Source organism: Rhineura floridana, chromosome 2 (assembly GCF_030035675.1).
Source record: "Rhineura floridana isolate rRhiFlo1 chromosome 2, rRhiFlo1.hap2, whole genome shotgun sequence".
NCBI classification, from domain to species: Eukaryota; Metazoa; Chordata; class Lepidosauria; order Squamata; family Rhineuridae; genus Rhineura; species Rhineura floridana.
Window position 1 is genome coordinate 162046435 of NC_084481.1, and position 21480 is coordinate 162067914.

A 21480-nucleotide genomic window follows, 5' to 3' on the forward strand; every position below is an offset into this window, starting at 1 on the left:
TGCACTTTTCTCTTTCCATTTGCAGATAAACTGATGGAAGAGACTGAAGAACTCTGTCTACAGAGGGAGCAGAGAGAGGTTTATTCTCCCCCTTTTAAATTATTTAATTTGTTTATTGACAATATTTATAATGGTAAGACTTTCGCTGAATGCAATAGATACGGATTGCACTTGTTGTCTTTCTCCTTTCAGGAGTTTAGAGGGTGGGGACTGGGGGTTTAGGGAAATCTGAGGTAGAGCTATGCAATGTATACCTATTGCCCACTTGCAAAAGGAAGGCTTGGGATCTTCTGATTGTGTTACTTCTTCTTAGGGTGAAGGCAGATATAACACTTTTAGAGAAGTAGGGCTATCCTGAAAGCACTATCTAGATATACTGTTCCTCTAAATTAAGCTCTGGAAAAAAATTGTTTCTGCAAGTTTTGAAGCACTAGCTGCCTTCCACACCTAGGGATGGAGGAGAAATATGATTCGGTTTGCATTTAAAGGCAAACCTACCTAATTCGCACTTACCAAAACAATGCCCAAACCGAGATACAGCCATCGTTCAGAATTTGCACATCTTTTAATTTTGCATTGCAGTTCTCCAGCCAAGAAATGTGTACAGAAATTATGAACATACTAGAGTAAACTGTGCAAAACAAGACATATATTTGTGGAAATAATATACAGAAATGCATTGTATTAGGCAAAATTCCTTTGCAAGAATGTGTGTTAGGCAAACATGCATACAAAAATATATATATTAGGAGAAATTTGCAGTAAATTGCTGATGAATTTTAATGACTTTTTTTTTTAAAAAAAGTGCAAACTGGTGCAGATATGTGAAGAATTGCCCTTAAGACTGGAAAAATGAGAAACCAAAATTGAGAGATTTGCCCATCCTTATCCACGTCCCATGACTGCACCAAAAAAAAATCTCCCACACAATCCCCAGAGCATTTTTGCACTTCACAAGTGTTTCCAGGTGTTTTTTTAAAAAAAACTTAATAAAGTGATGACTGACCTGACTAACATAAGAATGTTGCTCATGTAGTGGTTTAATTTTTTTTAAGTGATCATCCTGGAAAAAACTTTTCAAAGGCATCTATTTAAAGCAGGGGTGGAGAACCTGAGGCCCTTCAGCCATAGCTGGACTACAGCTCCCATCATTCCTGATCGTTATATAGAATCATAGAGTTGGAAGGGGCCTTGTAGGCCATCGAGTCCAACCCCCTGCTCACAGCAGGAAATCCACAGCTAGAGCATCTCCCGCAGATAGCTGTCCAGCCTCTGCTTGAAGACATCCAGCGAAGGGGATCCCACCACCTCCCTAGGTAGTCAGTTCCATTGCCGAACTGCCCTTACTGTCAAGAAGTTCCTTCTAATGTCCAATCTGAATCTACGCTCCTGCAACTTAAAACCATTAGACCTAGTTCTACCCTCTGGGGCAGCAGTGAACAAATCTGTACCCTCCTCTATGTGACAGCCCTTCAGGTACTTAAAGAGTGTAATCATGTCGCCCCTCAGCCTTCGCTTCACCAGACTGAACATGTCAAGTTCCTTCAACCTTTCCTCATAAGACTTGTTCTCCATACCGACTATCATCCTCGTCGCCCTCTTCTGAACCCGCTCTAACTTGTCTATATCTTTCTTAAAATGAGGCGCCCAGAACTGAACGCAGTATTCCAGATGAGGCCTGACCAATGCAGAATATAGTGGGACTATTACTTCCCTTGACCTGGAAACTATAGCTCTGTTTATACAGCCCAAAACCGCATTTGCCTTTTTTGCTGCAGCATCACACTGCTGGGTCATGTTCAACTTGCGATCCACTACAATTCCAAGGTCCTTCTCACACGCACTACTGCTAAGCCGGGTATTTCCCATCCTGTACCTGTGCATTTTGTTTTTGTGGCCTAAATGCAGAATCCTGCATTTGTCTTTATTGAATGTCATTTTATTAATTTCAGCCCAATTTTCTAGTCTATCCAGATCCCTTTGGATTTTATTCCTGTCTTCCATTGTGTTAGCTATCCCTCCCAGTTTCGTATCATCCGCAAACTTCATAAGGCTTCCCTCCACCCCATCATCTAAGTCATTGATAAAAATGTTGAAGAGTATCGGCCCCAAGACAGAACCCTGTGGCACTCCACTCGAGACCTCCTTCCAGGCCGACCATGCTGATTGGGGCTGATGGAGTCAAGCAACAGCTAGAGAGCTTCAGGCACTTTAATCCTCCATGGAAAGCACTTTTATATAGAAATTATAACATGCTTTTCCCTAGTGATCACTGAACATATGGGTTTGTATTGTGTGTTTGCTGCTGCATATGCACCTATTGGCTGCATTCTCACTTAACACTTAAGTCATAGTTTGCTTTAAATATGGTTTCTTAAATAAACTAGATTGAGTCTCACAGATATGTTGGTTTCATTTTTGAATGTTCTTGCCTTGCACCTCTATAGCTCAGCAAGCATCTGGGGCAGGGCACCAGAACATACCAAGATTAAACCAGGACAGCTGTTCAGACATAATGAGAAACTAAGGTTAACACAAGCCTAGATTTGTAAGCCAGCTTTAAACCATAATAATAATAATAATAATAAAACTTTATTTTTACCCCGCCCTTCTCCAATAGGACTCAGAGCGGCTTACAACTAAAAACAACATCGTTAAAAACATACAAATATATTATTAAAAAAGAATTAAACTATAAGGGAAATTAAAAACTACAAGATATAGGTTAAAACAGCGAACAATTTAAAATAATAAAGCCATATAATATGATCACCAAGCTGATAAGACGTTAATCCTGATCATTCTCTGTCCCAAATGCCCGCTGAAATAAAAGTCTTTACTTGTCGCCGAAAAGACGGCAAGGAGGGAGCTGATCGTACCTCACTCGGGAGGGAGTTCCACAACCTAGGGGCGACCACCGAAAAGGCCTTGTCTCGTGTCCACGTCAAATATGCTTGCGAAGGTGTAGGGAGCACAAGAAGGGCCTCACCTAAAGATCTCAAGTCCCGGGCAGGTTCATGTAGGGAGATACAATCTGTCAAATAGTCTGGACCTGAGCCGTATGGGGCTTTGTAGGTCAAAACCAGCACTTTGAATTGTGACCAGAAACAAATTGGCAGCCAGTGGAGCTGTTGTAACAGGGGAGTTGTATGATCCCTGTAACCAGCTCCAGTTAGTACTCTGGCTGCAGCTCTTTGTACCAGTTTAAGTTTCCGAACAGTCTTCAAAGGCTGGTTTCATGTTCCAATTTGTTGGCTACAAACGAACCATACTTAGCTGGCTGAGGTGGGTTTGGACATATAAACAAATCAGCATAACAAACTATGGCTTAGATTACATGTGAACCTGGCCACTGTGAAGGTGTGATTTGCTATGGCTTCTCCATGTGTACATACAGCAGTCATTGAGTGATGATGCCTGTGCAAGTTTGGTATTATCTTCTATACTGAAGTGCTTTCCATGGAGAAATGTGTTACGCCTGAAGCATCCCTGAAAGGAGTGTGAGACCTGACACATTATTAGATAAGGAACTCTGCAACCTTTTGGTCTCCACATATACCCTTTTCTTCTCTTTTAAGGCTCTGGAGCGCCTCAACCAAGTATTGGAGGCAGAGAAGCAGCAGTTTGAGGAGGTGGTGCAAGATCTGCGGGTGGAGCAAGAGCAGATTAAACGGTAATAATATCATATTTGTGAAGGGAGCCTGGTGAAAAAGTGGGTCCTTCAATTGGCGTCCTAGAGTGGTTATCCTGGGAGACAACTACTCTGGCAAACTCTCACTTTAAAGTCCTTATGTTTTATTTCCTAATGGATTCCATTGCTTCTTAGTAATCCCTGTATACTAGCTTAGTTCCTGTACATTGCCCTCCATATAACATCAGTACATGCTAATTCCTCCTTTGGTAATTTGGACTACTCTATTGGACATGGCCTTCAGATTCTCCTTTCCATAAATTGTGCCAGATTTGCACAGGGCCAGGAGTTCACCTAATAGTAACTTTTCAGTCTTTGTGTGCGCGTGGATGTCTAGGGAATTGTGGAAATAGGCATGTGTACCATTAGACGAACAGACAACAAAGCTACAAAAATGTTCTAACATATGAAGGCTGGTGAAAAGGCAGATGCATGCTGCACAAGTTTAAACAACAAAACTCAAAATAAGGCTGAGTGAAAGTGATGGAGTGGTGCAGTTTGGCACATGGCTAAGCAGTTAAAAACTCCCTTTGCCTGGTGGCATGGACAGCTACATCTCTGATGAGCTCAAGACATTTTTGTTCACCCAGGAGGTCGCCGATTCATGGGACCACCATAAGTCGTTATCAATTTGAAGACACATAACAACAAGAACAACAAGCTTACTGTGGATCTGGTTAACCTGTTCTGATTTATGAGATTTTTATGCTGCCCTATTTTATGGATTCTGATGGTGGTTTTGTGTTATTGTTTTACTTACGGTATTTCTTAAATTGATGTTCTTTTCTTCGTTTCTTTTTCAAACCTCTTTGTGATCCCTTTTCTGAAAGACATGAAATAAATGAGTAATTTTTAATTCAGTGGTCTCACGACGAACCTTCCCTGTGAATATCCTTGTTTTGAGAAAGCCTCCAACAACTCTATCCTCGTATGTTCAGGAAAAAAGTGAGGAAGGGACTTCAGGTGATCTGTCCAGCCCCTATAGTTACTTTACTGCAGGCATGGGAAACCTCCAGCCTGTGAGCCTCTTTTGGCGAAGCCATGCCCACTTGCCTACACCAACCAGCTGTGCTGACTAGAGTTGATGGGAGTTGTAGTCCCAAACATTTGGAGAGCTCCAGGTGGACAAAGGCTGTATGAATCAATATTCTTCCTCCAACGGCATTGACATGGTTGTTTTCCAGAGAGCTGGAAATGACTGCCCAGTCCCTCAAAGGAGTGGAGGAGGAGAAGAAAGGACTTCGAAAGCTGACAGAGACATTGCAGAAAACACTGGAAGTAAGTGCCTGGTTTCTTTTTTCCCCTTGATGCGAGCCTTTAAGATCTAGTAGCTGATCCCTATGAAAATTCTTTAAGAATGAGTTCTTACCTATAGAGCAAGAAGTACTATTTATTTATTATTTTATTTATTAATTAATTTTATGTCCTGCCCTTCCTCCCAGAAGGAGCCCAGGGCAGCTCCTGTTGATCTCTTAAGGCTACACGGAAGGATTTTCCCCCTGTACCACAATTCTCTTGTTTATGGCAGGTATGTTGTGGGAAATGGTTCAACTGACTCCTGCGCTTTGCAATACATAATGTTACTCACATTTTAATGCAAACCTATCTAGTTTGCACTTTATGAACCAATACACGAACCATACCTCAGTTATCCTTCACAATTTGCACTTGTCCAAATTTCATAATGCAGTTTTCCAACCAAAAAAGATACAAAAATGTGTATATTAGAAAAAGTGTGTATATTAAGCACTTGACAATGCATCTGAATTTTTGTGCTGACTCTATTTTTAAAAAATCACAAGCTGATATGTAAATGGGGGAAATGAAGTTAAGAGTGGATAAAATAGAAATAGACACTGAAATTGACAGATTCATCCATCCTTAGCCCCAATAAAACTATCTTCCCTGCCCCCTCCCAATTATCTTGGAAAGTCTTCTCAAACTTATGACTTCCCTTTTACTTTGTTGGCTTGATACATTTCCTGGATTATGTAATCTTAAAGTTTGCCAGCCTTTATACACTAAATGACAGGTAGAAATTAAGCAGGTAAAGCTTCTTCCAGTATGGAGCTACATATCTTTCCAGTATGGGAAATGTCAAACTGCAAATTTCTGTATAATGTGTTAAAGACCCAAAACCTCTACCAACGAAAACTTGGCAGCACTGCATTTCATACTGCAACTAACTGTATGAATGGAAACCTGCTCATATGATTTAATCTGTTTGTACATCTTGAAGGAGCTCTCCCTGGAAAAGCAACGAACTCTGGAAATGCTGGAAGAGAATCAGGGTCAGTTGCGGCCCGTGACCAGCCCTAGTACTGAACAACCTGATACTACCGGGGGTCTGCAGAGCAGCTTGCACCAAATCGAGGAGAAAATGCACCAACTGCTAGAGGAGAAACTCCTGGCTGAGAAAAGGTGAGATGAAGAGAAATAGGGGAGTCTTCCAAACAGGCAGCATCCCCTGTTTGCAACTGGAGATTGACTCAAGGAAGCAGTCAAGGAAGCAGACACCTCAGCGGAGGCTTCTCCTACCCAGTCCTTCCTTGGTCCTCTCACCCCAGAGCCTTGCTTTATCTAGCAGGTAGAGGAGGGAGGGAGGGAAGTGAAGATGGGACCAGAGGAGGGCTTGGCCAGAAGGGGATCCACTCCTGCTGCATGGAAGGATTAAAAAATATAGAGTCAGTCTCCAGGTTGCAACCTAGCAACCCTACAAACAGGGAAGTAACACTATATTTAAATGTTTTTAAAGATGTTTTATTTTATTATATTTTAAAGTCTGTTTTTATGATGTTTTAAAGTGTTTTTAGTGCTTTTGTTTGCCGTGCCGGGCTCCTACTGGGTGGACAGGTGGTATAGAATTATTGTTGTTGTTGTTGTTGTTATTGATGATGATGATGATGTAATATTCATGTAATATTAATGATAATATAGAAACAGAGAAATGGTACAAGAGCTGAATCTCTTTCTCGTCCTGCTTTGCAGAATGAAGGAGAATGAAGAACGCTCCCAAGCTCTAGAGAAGGAGCGGGAGTTCTACTCTTCCCAATCCCAGGCTTTACAGAATTCGCTGTCCGAACTGACGGCTGAGAAACAGCAAACCGAGCAAGACCTCAAGGTACTGATCGCATTCAGTTGTATACCAGTTTGGCTTCTGTTATAGGCTCTCAGCACACAATCTCACCTTCCTTCCCTTGGTCTCTCCCCAGCAGCTAAAGGTATATTCTGATTTTTAGTTATATAATTCATTCATACAATCATACCGAAAGAGCTTCACAATGAAAACAAGTTAAAAGAAAATTATACATTGGGAGCTAAGTAACTTAGGCTACCAAACTCTACAAAGGATGCTCGTCTTTCCTCCGAAGGAGTATTCACAGTCAGAATGTTAACTGGCTTTAATTTGTCAAGCTGCAATCCTTACCCCAGTTACCTGGCAGTAAGCCCCATTAAATTCAGTAGGACTTATTTCTGAGTAGACATGGTTAGGATTACAGCCTTGGATGTTAATTCAACATAATTAATATAATAACAATATGTTTTAACCTTTTTTTAAAGATGTCTTGAAAGCTTTTTAAAATATATATTTTAAAAGATGTTTTGTTTTAATGTATTTTAAAGTCTGTTTTTATGATGTTTTAAAGTGTTTTTAGTGCTTTTATTTGCCACCCTGGGCTCCTGCTGGGAGGAAGGGTGGGATATAAATCAAATAATAAATAAATAAATGCCTACCATTCCAGTTGTCCCAAAAATAAAACCAAATAATTAAGAGAGAAACAACTTTCATGGTTATTGCTTATTTAAAAATGTATACCCCCACCTTCCCATCAATAGGTCTTCAAGGTACCTTAGAAGAACTGAACCAAAATATAGCAGTTTAAAAAACTGATATCAGAAAAAAACAAGCAAAGCATTGGCACTATAATCAGCAGAAAAATACTACTAATAAAAGAGCTCTGTAACATATCCTGCCAAAAGGTTGGAAAAACAAAACAGATTCCATTTGGCACCTAAAGAGAGCAAACTGGGCATCAGGCAAATATGATTGGGGAGGGCATCCCCTATTTTATAATATTGTTACATTGGGTTGTTATTGATAATTGTATTGTTGGACTTGACTGTTTTATGGTATTTTTATATGTTTTGAATGTGTTTTATGTGTTGAAACTTCCTTAAAGGCACGTCTCTAAAAAATCTTTATATATATAGATTGGAGCTTGGAAGATTACTTTTAAAAAGTAATAAATTACAGTTACAGTTGCATGCCCCCCAAAAGTAGTAATTACCGTTACAATTACAATTGCTCTGAAAGTAACTGATTACTTTACTTTTCCTTCAAAGTAATCACTACAATTACATTTCAGTTACTTTTAAAAAAACCGCCTACAAGGTGCTGGCCTTGGCTGCTGCACATCTAAGTAGCCTAAAACAACATTAAAAATAAACACACACATACAGAGGTAGTAGAATAATTATTTTTATTCATAAGATAGCAATGGTGGTCTCTCCGCTGGTAAGGGTGGTAGGGAGGGAAGCTGAGGCCACTACTCAGATCTTTGCACGTCAAACCAAGTGCAAACTCCCCCCCACTCAGACAGAGCATAATCTCTCTCACTTAACCACCTCCCGGACCCTGCCCTGCCACCAACTAAGGGACACTCACTCAAGCAAACATTTTCCCCTGAGATGCAAAAAAGTTAAAATACTGCAAATGCAGCACAGTAGCCAAAGAGGGTGGTGGAGGCCACTTTGTGTGCCAAGTGCAAACACACACACATGCACACACACGTTGTCATCTTTCATCTCCACAGTTCTTTATCTCCATTCTGCTGCTGCCTCCTTATCCTCCTTTATCCATGTTCTTGACCTCCAGATCCTTTTCCCCTCCACTCCATTCTTCACCACCACTATCCGTTTTTTTAAATAATTGTTTTCTCCACTCCACCCCGTCTCACTCTCCGCCTCCTCCCTCGTCGCCTCCTGCCCATCCACAGAGCACGAGGAAAGAGCGACACTGCACAGAAGCCCAGTTTGAGGCACATGATTTTCATCCACAAATCAGAGGAGCAGAAGACTTCCCCTGCTCCCCCCCAAGTAATGCCCAAAAGTAATTCTGGAAACGTTACAATTACTCCACAAAAGTAATAAAATTACTCCTAGTTCTGTTGCAATCAAAATGTAAAGGAATTACCCACTCGTTACTCAAAAAAGTAATGAATTACAAGTAATTCATTACTTGTAGCTAGTTACTTCCAAGATCTGATATAGATATAGATATATATCTATATATTATATATCTATATATTATATATATATCGATATCTATCTATCTATCTATCTATATTATAATATATATATAGAATATATCTCCAAGGAGGGGTGCTGATACAGAAAAGATTCTTTCTACAGATGTGAAGGCCTGAAAAAAACACAGGGAAATGTTTTTTTCTGAATGCTTTTTTGTTTTTTTCTGAAAAATTGGAAAAAACTGAAATTTTTTTATTAAATTTTTTTTAGAATGATAAATAAAATGTTTAAAACAAGGTGTTCAAATATTTACTCCCCTCCCCAAATCATTTCAAAAACCAGGTAACAGAAGACTTTTAAGTAAGGTTATGAACAGAATCAGGCTTGTAGCCAGGGGATGTAGCCCCCCTAAATTTTTCTCCCCCCCTTAACTTTTTTTTAACAAAAAATAAATAATACATTTATTACAGGGGGGGAAATCCCACACACACTTTTTTGGTTCCCCCACCCTGAACTTTTATGCTGGCTTTGGGCCTTTACCAAATTAGATCATTACATTTCCTGTACAAGCAAGTCCTGGGCTGTACACTGAGGGCTCATCTACATGGTGGTTTACTGTGTGTTTGGTGCTATACTACTATTCACATCTCTTTTAATTCGCATGGTTCACATGACGTTACAGGGAAACAGAAGCTATCATGCAGTTTCCCCCTTGTAAATCCATTACTAACCCAATCTGCTGAAAAAAGGGCAGAAAAAAAAGCCTTCAGTCCCTTTCTCTAGTGCTTGCAGAGTCTTTGCTCCGATGCCTTTAGGTGGGTGTCAGTCGTTCCCCTCTCCACACCTACCCCCTCCTACTCCTGGTTCATTTTATTTTTCACAATACGTACTAATTTTCTTGGTTTTATTTTTTTAAAGATGTTTTTAGATGTTTTATTGCTTGTGTGTTTTCCACCATGGGCTCCTTTGAGAGGATGGGCAGAATATAAATTTAATAAAGATGTAAATAAATAAATAAATGTTGATGGTTTCTTCTGTTTGTCTGTTTTTGCCTACTCCTCATAATCTGGTAAAATCAACCGTTATTTCAATTTGTTGTTATTGTCTGAATAAACTGTACTTTTAATATACTAAACATAGAGCGCATTGCAGTAATCTAATTTCGAGGTTACCAGCGCATGGACTACTGAAGCGAGGTTCTCTCTGTCCAGATAGGGGCGCAGCTGGGCCACCAGCCGAAGCTGGTAGAAAGCACCCCGTGCCACAGAGGCTATCTGAGCCTCAAGTGACAGGGATGGATCTAAAAGAACTCCCAAGCTACGAACCTGTTCCTTCAGGGGGAGTGCAACCCCATCCAGAACAGGTCGAACATCCCCCATCCCGTCAGGGATTAGACAATATATCATATAGGTTATAATAACTACAATTAGGACCTAAAAGGAGCCCACTATTATACAGCATAATTTTTTCTACTGAAGAAGATCTGATATAGGTCAAAACGTGTATGGTCTTTTGCTAAAGTTGACCTTTTGTCAAGTTTTTGTATTAAGAAATTATTGTGAAGTTGTGATGTCTAGATTTATATGCACACAACAGATTGTGGGTGAACCTTCCATCTCCACATATGATGACATACATTATATGATGAAGATGGTTGTTTTAGTTATGTTTTATGGTGACAACTATTAAATACAGACTTACATATTTCTAATACTTGAGTTAGCATACTACTTTGCTCAGTAGATACCTTGGTCAGTTAATTAATTATTGTTTGTACAAACCAGAGTTTCCCATATTTAGATGAAACAGGCAACTGCAGTTTGTTTGAAAGGCAGCGGGAGGCTTTGTACTTCCTCCCCCTGCACCTAAAGAGGAAGAATGGGGGAGCATGCAAGCCTGAGGCTTGTGCTTGCTTGTGGTTTGTCATTTATTATTATTATTTCTTCACTGCTCTTCCTCCTGTGGCAAGCCAAGGAGATGAACAACATAGAAAATACAGTCCATACCATAATTAAAAGCATCACTTCTGAACTGGGTTGCAACACATAAGATCCTCTGATGTGTGTTACTACTGGTCTTGGGAGTTTAAGTTGTTCTGGTGTTGATTGGGGATTGGTCCCAGCTTCTGCATGAAGCAGATTTCCTGTTACGAGGCAGAAGAAAGCTTTAGGAGAGGACAGACTACACAAGAAAGAAAGACATCCCTTGCTTATGTTTTGCCTTTGGGTGTTTCTTTTTCCCCTCTGCTATTTTTATTGCTTGGTTATGGACTGTCTTGTTTCCTTCCTGCTCAGGCAGAAGTGAAGGTGCGCATGGACCTGGAGAAACGTTTGCAGGAGGCTGAGGAGGCCCTGCAGAGCCTTGAACAAGGCCTGAATTGTAAGCATCGTAACAAAGAGAAGGAGGAAAAAATGAAAGTTGATGTCAGCAATCTGAAAAGTAAGTGAGCAGTGTTTCATCTTGCCTTCCCCACATCTGGTGCCATCACTCCCAAATCAGGATGAACAACTGAAAGCAGATGCCCATTGTTAAGCATTGTAAACCTAACGGGCCAGAGATGAGCACCATTCAGTGTTGAATCTGCCAAATCCTCAAGGGTGATGATTGCTGCTATGGCAGTTTACTTCTAACAATTGTAAAGCAAACTACAATGCGCTTTAACAAAAAGAGTGGCAGGGAAAAAAGCATATACCATAAACAGTGCCGGTGCCAGGCTATTTTGCGCCCTAAGCAAGGCTAACTACTTGCACCCCCCCAAAAAAATTGCTAACTTCAATTTTCAAAAACAGATGTACTGTAGAAAAAATGAAAAGCACAAAACTTTAAACTGCTAAATTTATTTTAGTTGCATTTTTTCCAAGGGTTAAAAAAACTAATCTGTATAAAACTGTGCCCCTCAAAGGTCAGTACTGCGCCCCTCTGAGGTCTGCGCCCTAGGCGGCTGCCTAGTTGGCCTAATGATAGCACCGGCCCTGACCATAAATGAAGGCCAAATTAGACGCGACATTAAATTTATGTTTGCATTTAACCTGCATGTTTTTAAAAATCCAATAGCAGCTGGGGATGGGGTGAGTGATAATTCTGCGACTGTAGCAAGTGCAGAGGAGGAGTTTTACCCTTTCCTCCCCTGCTGCAATCCTGATGAAAATTGGTCCTCTGAAGCTGCTATCTGCATTGGGAGGAAATACACACACACATTGACACTACTGTGCAAAGACACATTTAAAAATAATATCTAGTTTGGCCCTGAGTATCTATTTTGTTATGTGCATAAGTATTTGGAACCTCTAGCTTATGTAATGGGACATACTCTGCACATACTCAGAGGAACATTCTCATTACTTTTCATGTTCTAAGCATATTACTTTATATGTTCAAGGTGTGATCCATGACATTCAAAATGGTTTCTAAAGCAAAGTCCTGCTAAACCACAAGTCATATTGAGCTCTGAACCCTCTATCCTGACACCCTGAGATGCCAAAATGTTCTTTTGAGATAATAAAACAAGTGCAAGGGAAATACCTCCTTGACTGCCCTGGGGAACCTCTGTCCCAGAAACCTCAGAGAGGCGATTATTAGGCAAGAAGCAAATTCTCCTGGGTCAGAGTAGCTTGAAAAAATTCCAATGTGTGTTCTCTCAGTTTAGTTTTTCCAGATGTAGATTTCAGAAAAAAATAAACTAATAAACAAAAACAAAACAAAGTAAACAAGAAATAAACAAATAAAGTTTGAAATTTAGCAAGTTAACATTGTTGCCTTAAATTGATTCACAGGAGGAAAAAGCCACATTTTCTAAAAAGCATCCATCAGTTAAATTTCTAAATTTCAAAAGCAACATGTGAAGATGTTCAGAATTTAAATCCTAAAAGGTGGAGTGATTTAAAACGTCTTCAGAAATGTATATTAGCTTGAACTGATTACAGCATTAACTGGCTCCTTTGGGTCTCCTCTTCCCATAGAATTCTTTGAGGAGTGCATCCGGAACGCTGAGTTGGAAGCCAAGATGCCAGTGATCATGAAGAACTCTGTGTACCTTCACAAGGCTGCCACCCGCAGGATAAAAAGCTGTAGATTTCACAGCAGAAGATCCAGCAACTCATGGGATGACTGTAGGTGTTATTCCCCATATTCCCTTCCGGTCTGCAGATGAGGATATTGTGGGGATCGTGAGGCTGCAAAGGGCAGGGTTTTCAGGAGCCCTTCTCACAACAATTTGATGCAGTAGCTGAGACCAGCTCTGAATATCCTTTTGCCATGCTTTTTCTGTGACATACACAGAATTCCTCCAGTTTAGTACTGGCTTAACCTTGCTAGGCAGGAAGAGCTTTGCCTCTCTTTCTAGAGGGCCACTAGCAACACTATGCAGGAAAGATATGTGGCTTTTAACAGCCTCACTGACACAGCAGTGAAATCCAGGATCATTCTCTTCCTTTTAAGATGAAGTCAGGAGGATGTTTTCTGCTTCCATCCAGGAGGATTGGTTTAAGATTACCACCTGCCATTACTTTCCTGGCTATTCTTTTGAGTAAGATTTATGGACAATTCACACAACCACTTCTTGACATGATGATGATGACCTGTTTTCACTGTGGGCTGAAATGAATGTGTAAATGCACTGGCTCTGATGCATAACAAATTTGATCTATGCCAAGTAAGATTCTGTGATAGGCACACAAACCTCAACCTGGTTTGTGACTACAGTGAGTGAGAACAGGAGTCAGTAATGTGATAGCCTTATGACCGCAAGCCCTAGACTGCCAGCATGTAGTGCAGGGGCAGCCAATGTGGCACCCTTCAGATACTGTAGGACAACTACGCCCATCATCTATGAGTATTGGCCATGTCTGCTGGGCTGATGGGAGCTGGAGTCTGACAACATCTGGAGGGCACAACATTGGCTATCGCTGATGTAGTGGTTCACCCCCTGACTGTGTTAAGGGAAAAGGTATGGGGGCCGAACTATACTGGCTCCATGCAGTCTATTTTCTATAGAATATTTATACCTTGCCAGATTGATGACTGAGACGGAATATCCCACCCCATGATGGTAAAAAAAAAAGTAATAATAAACTAAATGATTGCCAATTTGCTGTCCTTTACTGACAGTCCAAAATCTGCTAACCTGCAGCAGATTTTGCAGCCCTAATAGTAGGGCTGGCCCTGGGGCAGAATCAAGCTGTGAGTCTCTTGAGGGCAGTGGCACACCTAGAGATTTCAATGGTGAAACCCACATGATGTTCAGGTTCTGATGGGCCTATGAGCTCATGTGGCTCAGTGAATTGCCCTTTATTCTGTTATCTTTGCACTTAGTTATATGTACACTGTCAGACTTCAGTTTTTTCTGTCTATGTAGAACTTTATCTCACTGAGTAGAATGTGACATGATAGCTTCCAAATTCAGCACAACAGTTCCTTAATGTGTGCCTGGTGTGGTTCTACCAACGTTAAGTGTTTGCTATTTTGGTTTTCAGTGCGGCTGTCGCAATCGTTCATGTATTCAGAGGCTGAAAACATAGAAGAGCTGAAGCAAGTTGCCAAGAGGCTGACCCAGGACCAGCATTTCCGGGAAACCATCTATCAGATCATGATATCACATCAGAGTTCCTCCTCAGGCAACAAAAAGTGAACTCTCTCCTTTCCCGTTGGGAGATAGAGTCCAAACTCAGCTTCCCATCATTCCATTCAGCAAAAATGAAATTGTTGTGACTAGGAGGCAGAAGTGGGATGCCAGTTTGTATTGTGCCCTTTCCAAGGGAATTGGGAATGGTGAATGTAACACTTTCCATTGTGTGAGGTTGTGGGGAGGGGAGCTGTTTCACCTCACACATTGTGAATATTTTGCCATTTGCTCCTGTCCCATCTGTTAATGCTCCCATTTCAACATGTTTTGCCACAGTTCTGCAGTCAGTGTTAAAGTGAATCACACACCTTAGCTTAGAGTCTTAGAGAATGCTCAGCTGATCCTTTCAGACCAGGGACAGATACCCAGTTTGCCCTTTCCCAACCACACAAGGATAAAGTCTTCTATATTGTAGTACAGAGTAGGTATATACTACTCATACTCTGCTTCCTTGGGTTTCTGATTACATATGGAAGTCTGGTCAAATCCTCTTTACTTTATGCACAGGCAGTTCCCCTAAGTGCTCAGATGGCCATTTGGTGGATAGTTATCTGTTTTCACCCTGCTTTGGCTGTAAAACATACATGCTTCTAGTATACTGTTTTATGCTTCCCACATTCTCGGAGTGGCAGGAAGTTTCAGGGTAGAAACACACTCACTGTTCTGCCAGTTCCAGTGCATCTCCACCTCTCTCTTCTGAAAATGGGGGCACACTATGCCCATTTTGGCCCATGGGGTCAAACCCTTCCCCTTTTTTCTTTAAAACCTGGCAGGAGCAGCTTGAGTGCATTTTTTTTTTAAAAAATCAGCTTCAAAGAGCTTTTGCAATTGATCAGCAGATCAACCGTTCCCCCTCCAGGTGTGGCTAATGGAAACGCTTTGCACTGGCAACTAGTGGGTTCACAGCCTCAGAGGCAGCCTTCCACAGGGGCTTCCATGGCTCTTGTGAGGCAAGAGATCTGAGGATTTAATAGGCTTTTATAGTATCTGTTTCCAAATCGACAAACAGAGCAAGGCGGAGCAGCTAAACAATGCTAACACTGTTAAAGTTCCTTAACCAAACAGCATACCTTTGTAACTTTCCCCAAGGCTGCTTCTTGCTAGCCAACAGCAAAACTTACTCTGTTTTATTTATTGCCTAAATTTAGACTGCACCCTCCTCTCCCTGCTTTCTTCAGTACACCCAGTATTAGCTTCTGGATACACTCTGCTGTTGGTGTGACCTGCACATCCCAGCATCTTGTAGCAGCTAGCCACCAGCTATCAAGCAAGGAAGCCTAGGCAGATGGGCTTAACACAACTTTGCCCTTTCATTAGCCTTCTCCCAAAAAAACTATATACAGCTAAACAACTCTCTTCTAATTCCACCTGTTAAAATACATCTTGAATGTTGTTCTTCTAGACGATGGACAGAGAGAGGGAGAGAGTAGTCTCCTTAGCATGTGTAATGAAGTGAAATGCAGACCAGATTCTTGATTTCAGTCCTCTGTGGAATCAAGTAGAAAATAAGATACTAATTTCCCCTTATTTATTTTATTACAGTGGTATATAACCTGCCTTTTTACATGGACTGTGTTCAAGGCAGTGAAGGGCGTCCTCAGTTATGCACTGTTCAAAAATCTCTTTGAGGACTGTGCTGGGCTAATGGTCAGTGATGACTGTTGCACAGCCACTGGCCTCAGCTTGCTCTAATATTGTTGATGCCCACAGCTAGAAATGGAAGCACAGCATGGCAGTACAAGTTTGCTGTAGTTGGCCTGCCACAGAAACATTAGCTAACTGCACACACTTGCATTAATAGTTTTCTTTGTTGTTGTTGTTATGTGCCTTCAAGTTGATTACAACTTATGGTGACCCTATGAATCAGCTACCTCCAATAGCATCTGTTATAAATCACCCTGTTCAGATCTTGTAAGTTCAGGTCTGTGGCTTCCTTTATGGAATCCATCCATCTCTTGTTTGGCCTTCCTCTTTTTCTACTCCCTTCTGTTTTTCCCAGCTTTATTGTCTTTTCTAGTGAGTCATGTCTTCTCATTATGTGTTCAAAGTAAGATAACCTCGGTTTCATCATTTTAAGCTTCTAGTGACAGTTCTGGTAATAGTTTTCTAATCTAACAAAATTAAAAATGGAGGATCTAGGGCAGAGCTATTGCCATGAGGCTGTGTATCTGCCATATATTTAAAGCACATTAAAAGCACATTTTCCCCAAAAGAATCCTGAGGACTTTTTTTTAAGGATGCTGGAAATTACAGCTATAAGGGGTTAGTAACCCTCCTGTAACCATTACCTTTTTGGAAGAGCATTGGCTCCCTCTAGTGGTCCTCTGTAACAATGGAATTGCCTTGAGCCCTGCTTTACAGGCTGTAAAAAATAATAATATACAACACTACATTACAGACATCCAGTTGTGAATTAATAAATAACAGAGTCACCCCTGTTAGAGTTATTTCATAAGAAACAAGAAATGCCTTTATCTAAATGGCAGTGAGGGATTTTCCTTTCTCATCTACCTCTGTGGGACTTCTCAAAATGTTATTTCCCCAAACTCATCCCAACAGAATATTTGTCCAATGTGATATGATGCTGTACATTAGGGGAGGACATCTTTTTTTAGCCTAAGAGCTACATTCCTTTTTGGATAACCTTCTGGGGACCACATGACTGCGGGGCCACGTCAGAGGCAAAAGTGGGCAAAGCAATGAATGTGCTGTATTTGACCTTTATACAGTAGGCAAGTTTCACACACACTTCTCTGTCCTCCATTCAGGAAAACAAAAGGCATTATCAAGAGTTCAGGGACACATTCCAGCCAACCAAAAGCACTCAAGTTGGGCCAGTGAGGGATGTGGCAGGGGAAGGAGGAGTGGTGGTGAGGAGAGCCCCAGGGCCAAATATACTCCCCTTTCATGAAGGGCCACGCTGGGCCCCAGGGTCAGAGGTTCCCCGCCCCCACTGTACATAAGAGTGAAGTGAGTATCTGTGCAATACAGACTGATAAGAGCATCCTTTTGAAATAGTTATACAAATCCATTAAGAGTATAAGAAGAGCCTGCTGGATCAAGCCAAGGACCCGTATAGTCCAGCATCCTGTTCTCACAGTGGCCAACCAGATGTCCATGGGAAGCCTATCGGGAGAACCTGAGCGTAATAGCAACACACACACACAATTCCCACCAACTGGTATTCAGGGGCATACTGTCTGCCCCTGATGCAGGAGGTAGAACATGGCCATTGTAGCCCGTAACCAGCCTAAAAGTTCACAGAGGGCACCAAAAAGGTCAGGGGGAGGGAGGAGAACATTTTTTCCTGTAATAAATTTAATTATTTGTTTGTAAAAAAACCCCAAATAGATTGGGGTGGGCCCCCATAGCTCCCCCAGCCTGAGCCTTATCCTCCATGAATTTGTTTAATCCTCTTTTAAAGCCATCCAATTTGGTGGCCACAGCTACTTCTTATGGGAGAGAATTCCATAGTTTAACTATGCGCTGTGTGAAGCAGTACTTTTTTTTTTGCCTGTCTTGGATCCTTCGGTATTCAGGGCTTGATCAGAGCAGATAACTTAAGCACTGTGTGAATGCATTTAGCTCAGCAAGGCTTCTGCCACTCTCAGATAGGCCTGAAGGTGAGTCAGCAGATAGAGGGGGGAGTATGGAGTTGTGTAAGTCCTATGTGCGGGTGCAGGCATAATGCACACACAGGCAGCGCATTGGCAAGCTCTTTTTCATTCACATAAAACTAATGTCTGTCAACATGCCTGCATTGTGGCCTCTGTTGTGTAGGGATGGGTAAATTGAGGTCCCAAAGACAATGGAAGAACCTCAATTAAAGCTCAGAGGAAATGTGAACTCTTACAGATGTGCTGAATCTTAGAAGCCAGTTTTCCAGTCTATTTAATGTAGTGATGGGTGTGGAATGTAATGACTGCAACAAAGAATACGTTGATGTTTGTGAAAGATTACCCAAATCACCTATTTCGTTTCACGTACAATACAGTACTGTTACCTTTCCCTCCCATTTTCTGTGTGTGGTGACAGTGTTCAGAGTTCTAGATGTGACAAACACACTATTAAGATATCCCAGAAAACCCCACAATACATACATTAAATATTTTTGGTTGAAAACATGGTCTGGGTACAAATGTGGCCAAACTATAGTTTGAGCATTGAAAACACACTGCAGGCTTGTATGTGGGGCCAGTGCCAGACTGGGGGGGGGGCTTGGCATGGTGGTGTTAATGGGCCCAGCCACCCTCAACCATGAACCTAGCCAGGCCCAGCCACACCACCAGGTTTGTAGTCATCCAGGGTCATGGGGGGTCTTAGACCCCTTAGTTTTGGGGGAGCAGAGTCCCAGCAGGATCCTTATGTCTCCAGTGTCCTACAATCCAATCAGCATGAAAGGGGAGTATGTTAGCCACTGAGAAGAGCCTTCTAACTTGCTTCCTTGCCCTTCCCTGCTGAGTGGAGCCAATCAAAGTGAAAGGAGGTGAGTTTGCCACTGAGGAGACTCTTTTTAGTAGCTTACACTTTCCCCTTTCATGCTGCTTGACTCCTATGGACATCTGTTGTTGTGGGGGAAGGTATTACCAAGGATCTCATTCTCAATCCAGCAGCAAAGAAAAAAGGGAGGGGGTGTGGCTGTGACTATCTTGAAGGGACCCTGCACTTCTGAATTTGCCACTATATTACTGCATGCCATCAACTTATATTTTTTCTGCCACCACTTCTTGGTTGACAGTACTACTCCTTGCCCTCTATCAAGTTCATAGATGTATAATTCTACTCAGATTATATACCTATAGGATCAATCAATTTAATAGATCTATGGGCTGTGGCATTATATTTTGGGCAACTTCAAATGGCAGGTGGCCACTATGGATGGGAGCCAAGCACAGCTCCTGTTCAAAAGTGGCACTGCCACCCACTGCTGAAAAGCATCTAGGGGCCCATCAAGGGCCCAGGGAGAGTGATGAATGGTTGTGAGGCCAAGATGGGCTAAGTCCCTGGGACCCTCAATCAGTGTCAAGCCTTGCCGACCCTGGCACCAGCCCGGCTTGCATGCTGCCTCTCCCTTCTTTCTCCTCCCCTTGTGTCAGAGCACATGCTGCAGAAGGTTCCAGGTTCAATGCTTGGGCTAGAAAAGTTTTTGGAGAGCTACTATCATCTACAGAGCTAGACGGACCAAAGGTCTGACTCAGTATAAGGCAACTTCCTCTGTTCCTAGAATAAAGGTGGTATTATTTATTAAGAGTCCAACAGAGGTGTACTCAGGACATTGCTATTATATGTTTTGACTATGCAGTATTCATTACTGTTGTTGTTGAGATTTTTGATGTTCTAATATAATTATATGTTTTTATTCTGTACGTCGCCCAGAGTGGCTGGACAACCAGCCAGATGAGTGACTAATAAATCTAATAAATAAATAAAATAAATAAATAATTATGTGACAGAGTAATACTATTGTCGAGAACAGAGTGGCTCAGTTAGCCCTGGTGTAATATTGCTGTATGTAAAGCTGATAATCTCACCAAAATGTCTGCAAATGAATTAAAAATTGTCTGATATCATTCAACAATTACTGTTAATCCATGGGGGGGTGCTCTGTTAATTGTCATTTTCATGCAGTGTTTCCTCTAAAGTTTTCTTTCCCAAAACCTATTTTCTGCTGGAAAATATAGCCAAATTAGATTTCTGATACTCCTCCATTATTCCACTGAATTTATATCTGAGATTGCTGGTGCAATACACCCTATCTCCCATCTCACTTGTGGGACTTTGATGGCAAAATAATGCATGAAGCAAGGTAATCAGTCTTGGAAAAAGCTAGATTGAGTCTCTTGTGTTTTGAAAAGAATGCGCTACAAAATGGTGATCCACAACATTTTCTCCACTGACATATCAGCAGTGGGCCCTTAGAGATGCCTCTTTTTTAAGGCAGGGGAACCACAGGGCCAAACAACTTCCTTCCACCCATTTTCAGAAGTTTAATATCTACAAGCTTTATGACAAGGATGGAGAACCTGAGACTCTCCAGATGTTGTTGAACTTTATAATCCCCAGCTAGCATGGCCAACGGTCAGTGATGGTGGGGGTTGTAGCAGTCCAACATGATCTGGAGGGCCACAGCCTCCCCGTCTCTGCTTTATGATTTAATCAAGCTCTCCTTGCCTCTACTCTCATATTAAATCCAATCCCAGTCTATGAAGAAGGATTTATAGCCCAGTTGTAGAACACATGCTTTGTATTAGAGCTTGGAAAAGTTACTTTTTTTGAACTACACCTCCCATCAGCCCAATCCAGTGGCCATGCTGGCTGGGGCTGGCGGGAGTTGTAGTTCAAAAAAGTAACTTTTCCAAGCTCTGCTTTGTACATGGAAGGTTTCACCAGTGCCAGTGCCAAAGGGCAGCCAGGTTGGGCCCTGGCCAAGGGTCCCACAGCCCACAGGGGCCCTTGAAGGGGTCCTCATTAGAGTGGGGGAGTAGCACTCCCCTTCCACAATCCGCAGCAGGCAGCTTCCAGGCCACCTGCCCATTCACTTGCTCCACCTCTCTCTCTCTCATGTCTTCTGCTGCTGTGTGCGCTGCGCACGCAGGATTGCCATCACCCAAGATGGCGGCAGAGACTTCTTTAAGGGGCTGATACTGTTGGTCAGTGACGCAGGCTGTGAGACTCACAGACAAGGTTTTTAGCAGAGAGAGAGAAACCTGAAGCAGAAGGGTTAAGCTGTGAGAACAGAGTGCCAGACTATCAAGGTCACTGGCTGGCTGGGAGTGTGATAAGGTGGGAAACTTGCAGGAACTCAGAGTGGGGGAAGAAATGTCAATGGAGAGAGCTGTGTCTAATGTCTTTGCCTAGTAAAGACTCTTATAAGAAACTTGCCTGGCCTGTCTTATTCCTGTTCTATACGGCGCTTGAA

General features: G+C 41.8%; 1 protein-coding gene across 1 annotated transcript in view; it reads left to right on the top strand.

The window, feature by feature from the left end:
* PLEKHD1 (pleckstrin homology and coiled-coil domain containing D1) overlaps positions 1-20003 on the top strand; it is a 48647-nt gene extending 28644 nt beyond the window's left edge. Inside the window, exons 6-13 of the mRNA XM_061611143.1 lie at positions 26-78; positions 3579-3673; positions 4876-4969; positions 5931-6112; positions 6680-6812; positions 11236-11380; positions 12901-13050; positions 14413-20003. Coding sequence (XP_061467127.1) covers positions 26-78; positions 3579-3673; positions 4876-4969; positions 5931-6112; positions 6680-6812; positions 11236-11380; positions 12901-13050; positions 14413-14567 — 1007 coding nt within the window. The 3' untranslated portion in view covers positions 14568-20003. The remainder of the gene's footprint in view (positions 1-25; positions 79-3578; positions 3674-4875; positions 4970-5930; positions 6113-6679; positions 6813-11235; positions 11381-12900; positions 13051-14412) is intronic.
* Positions 20004-21480: the final 1477 nt, after the last annotated feature.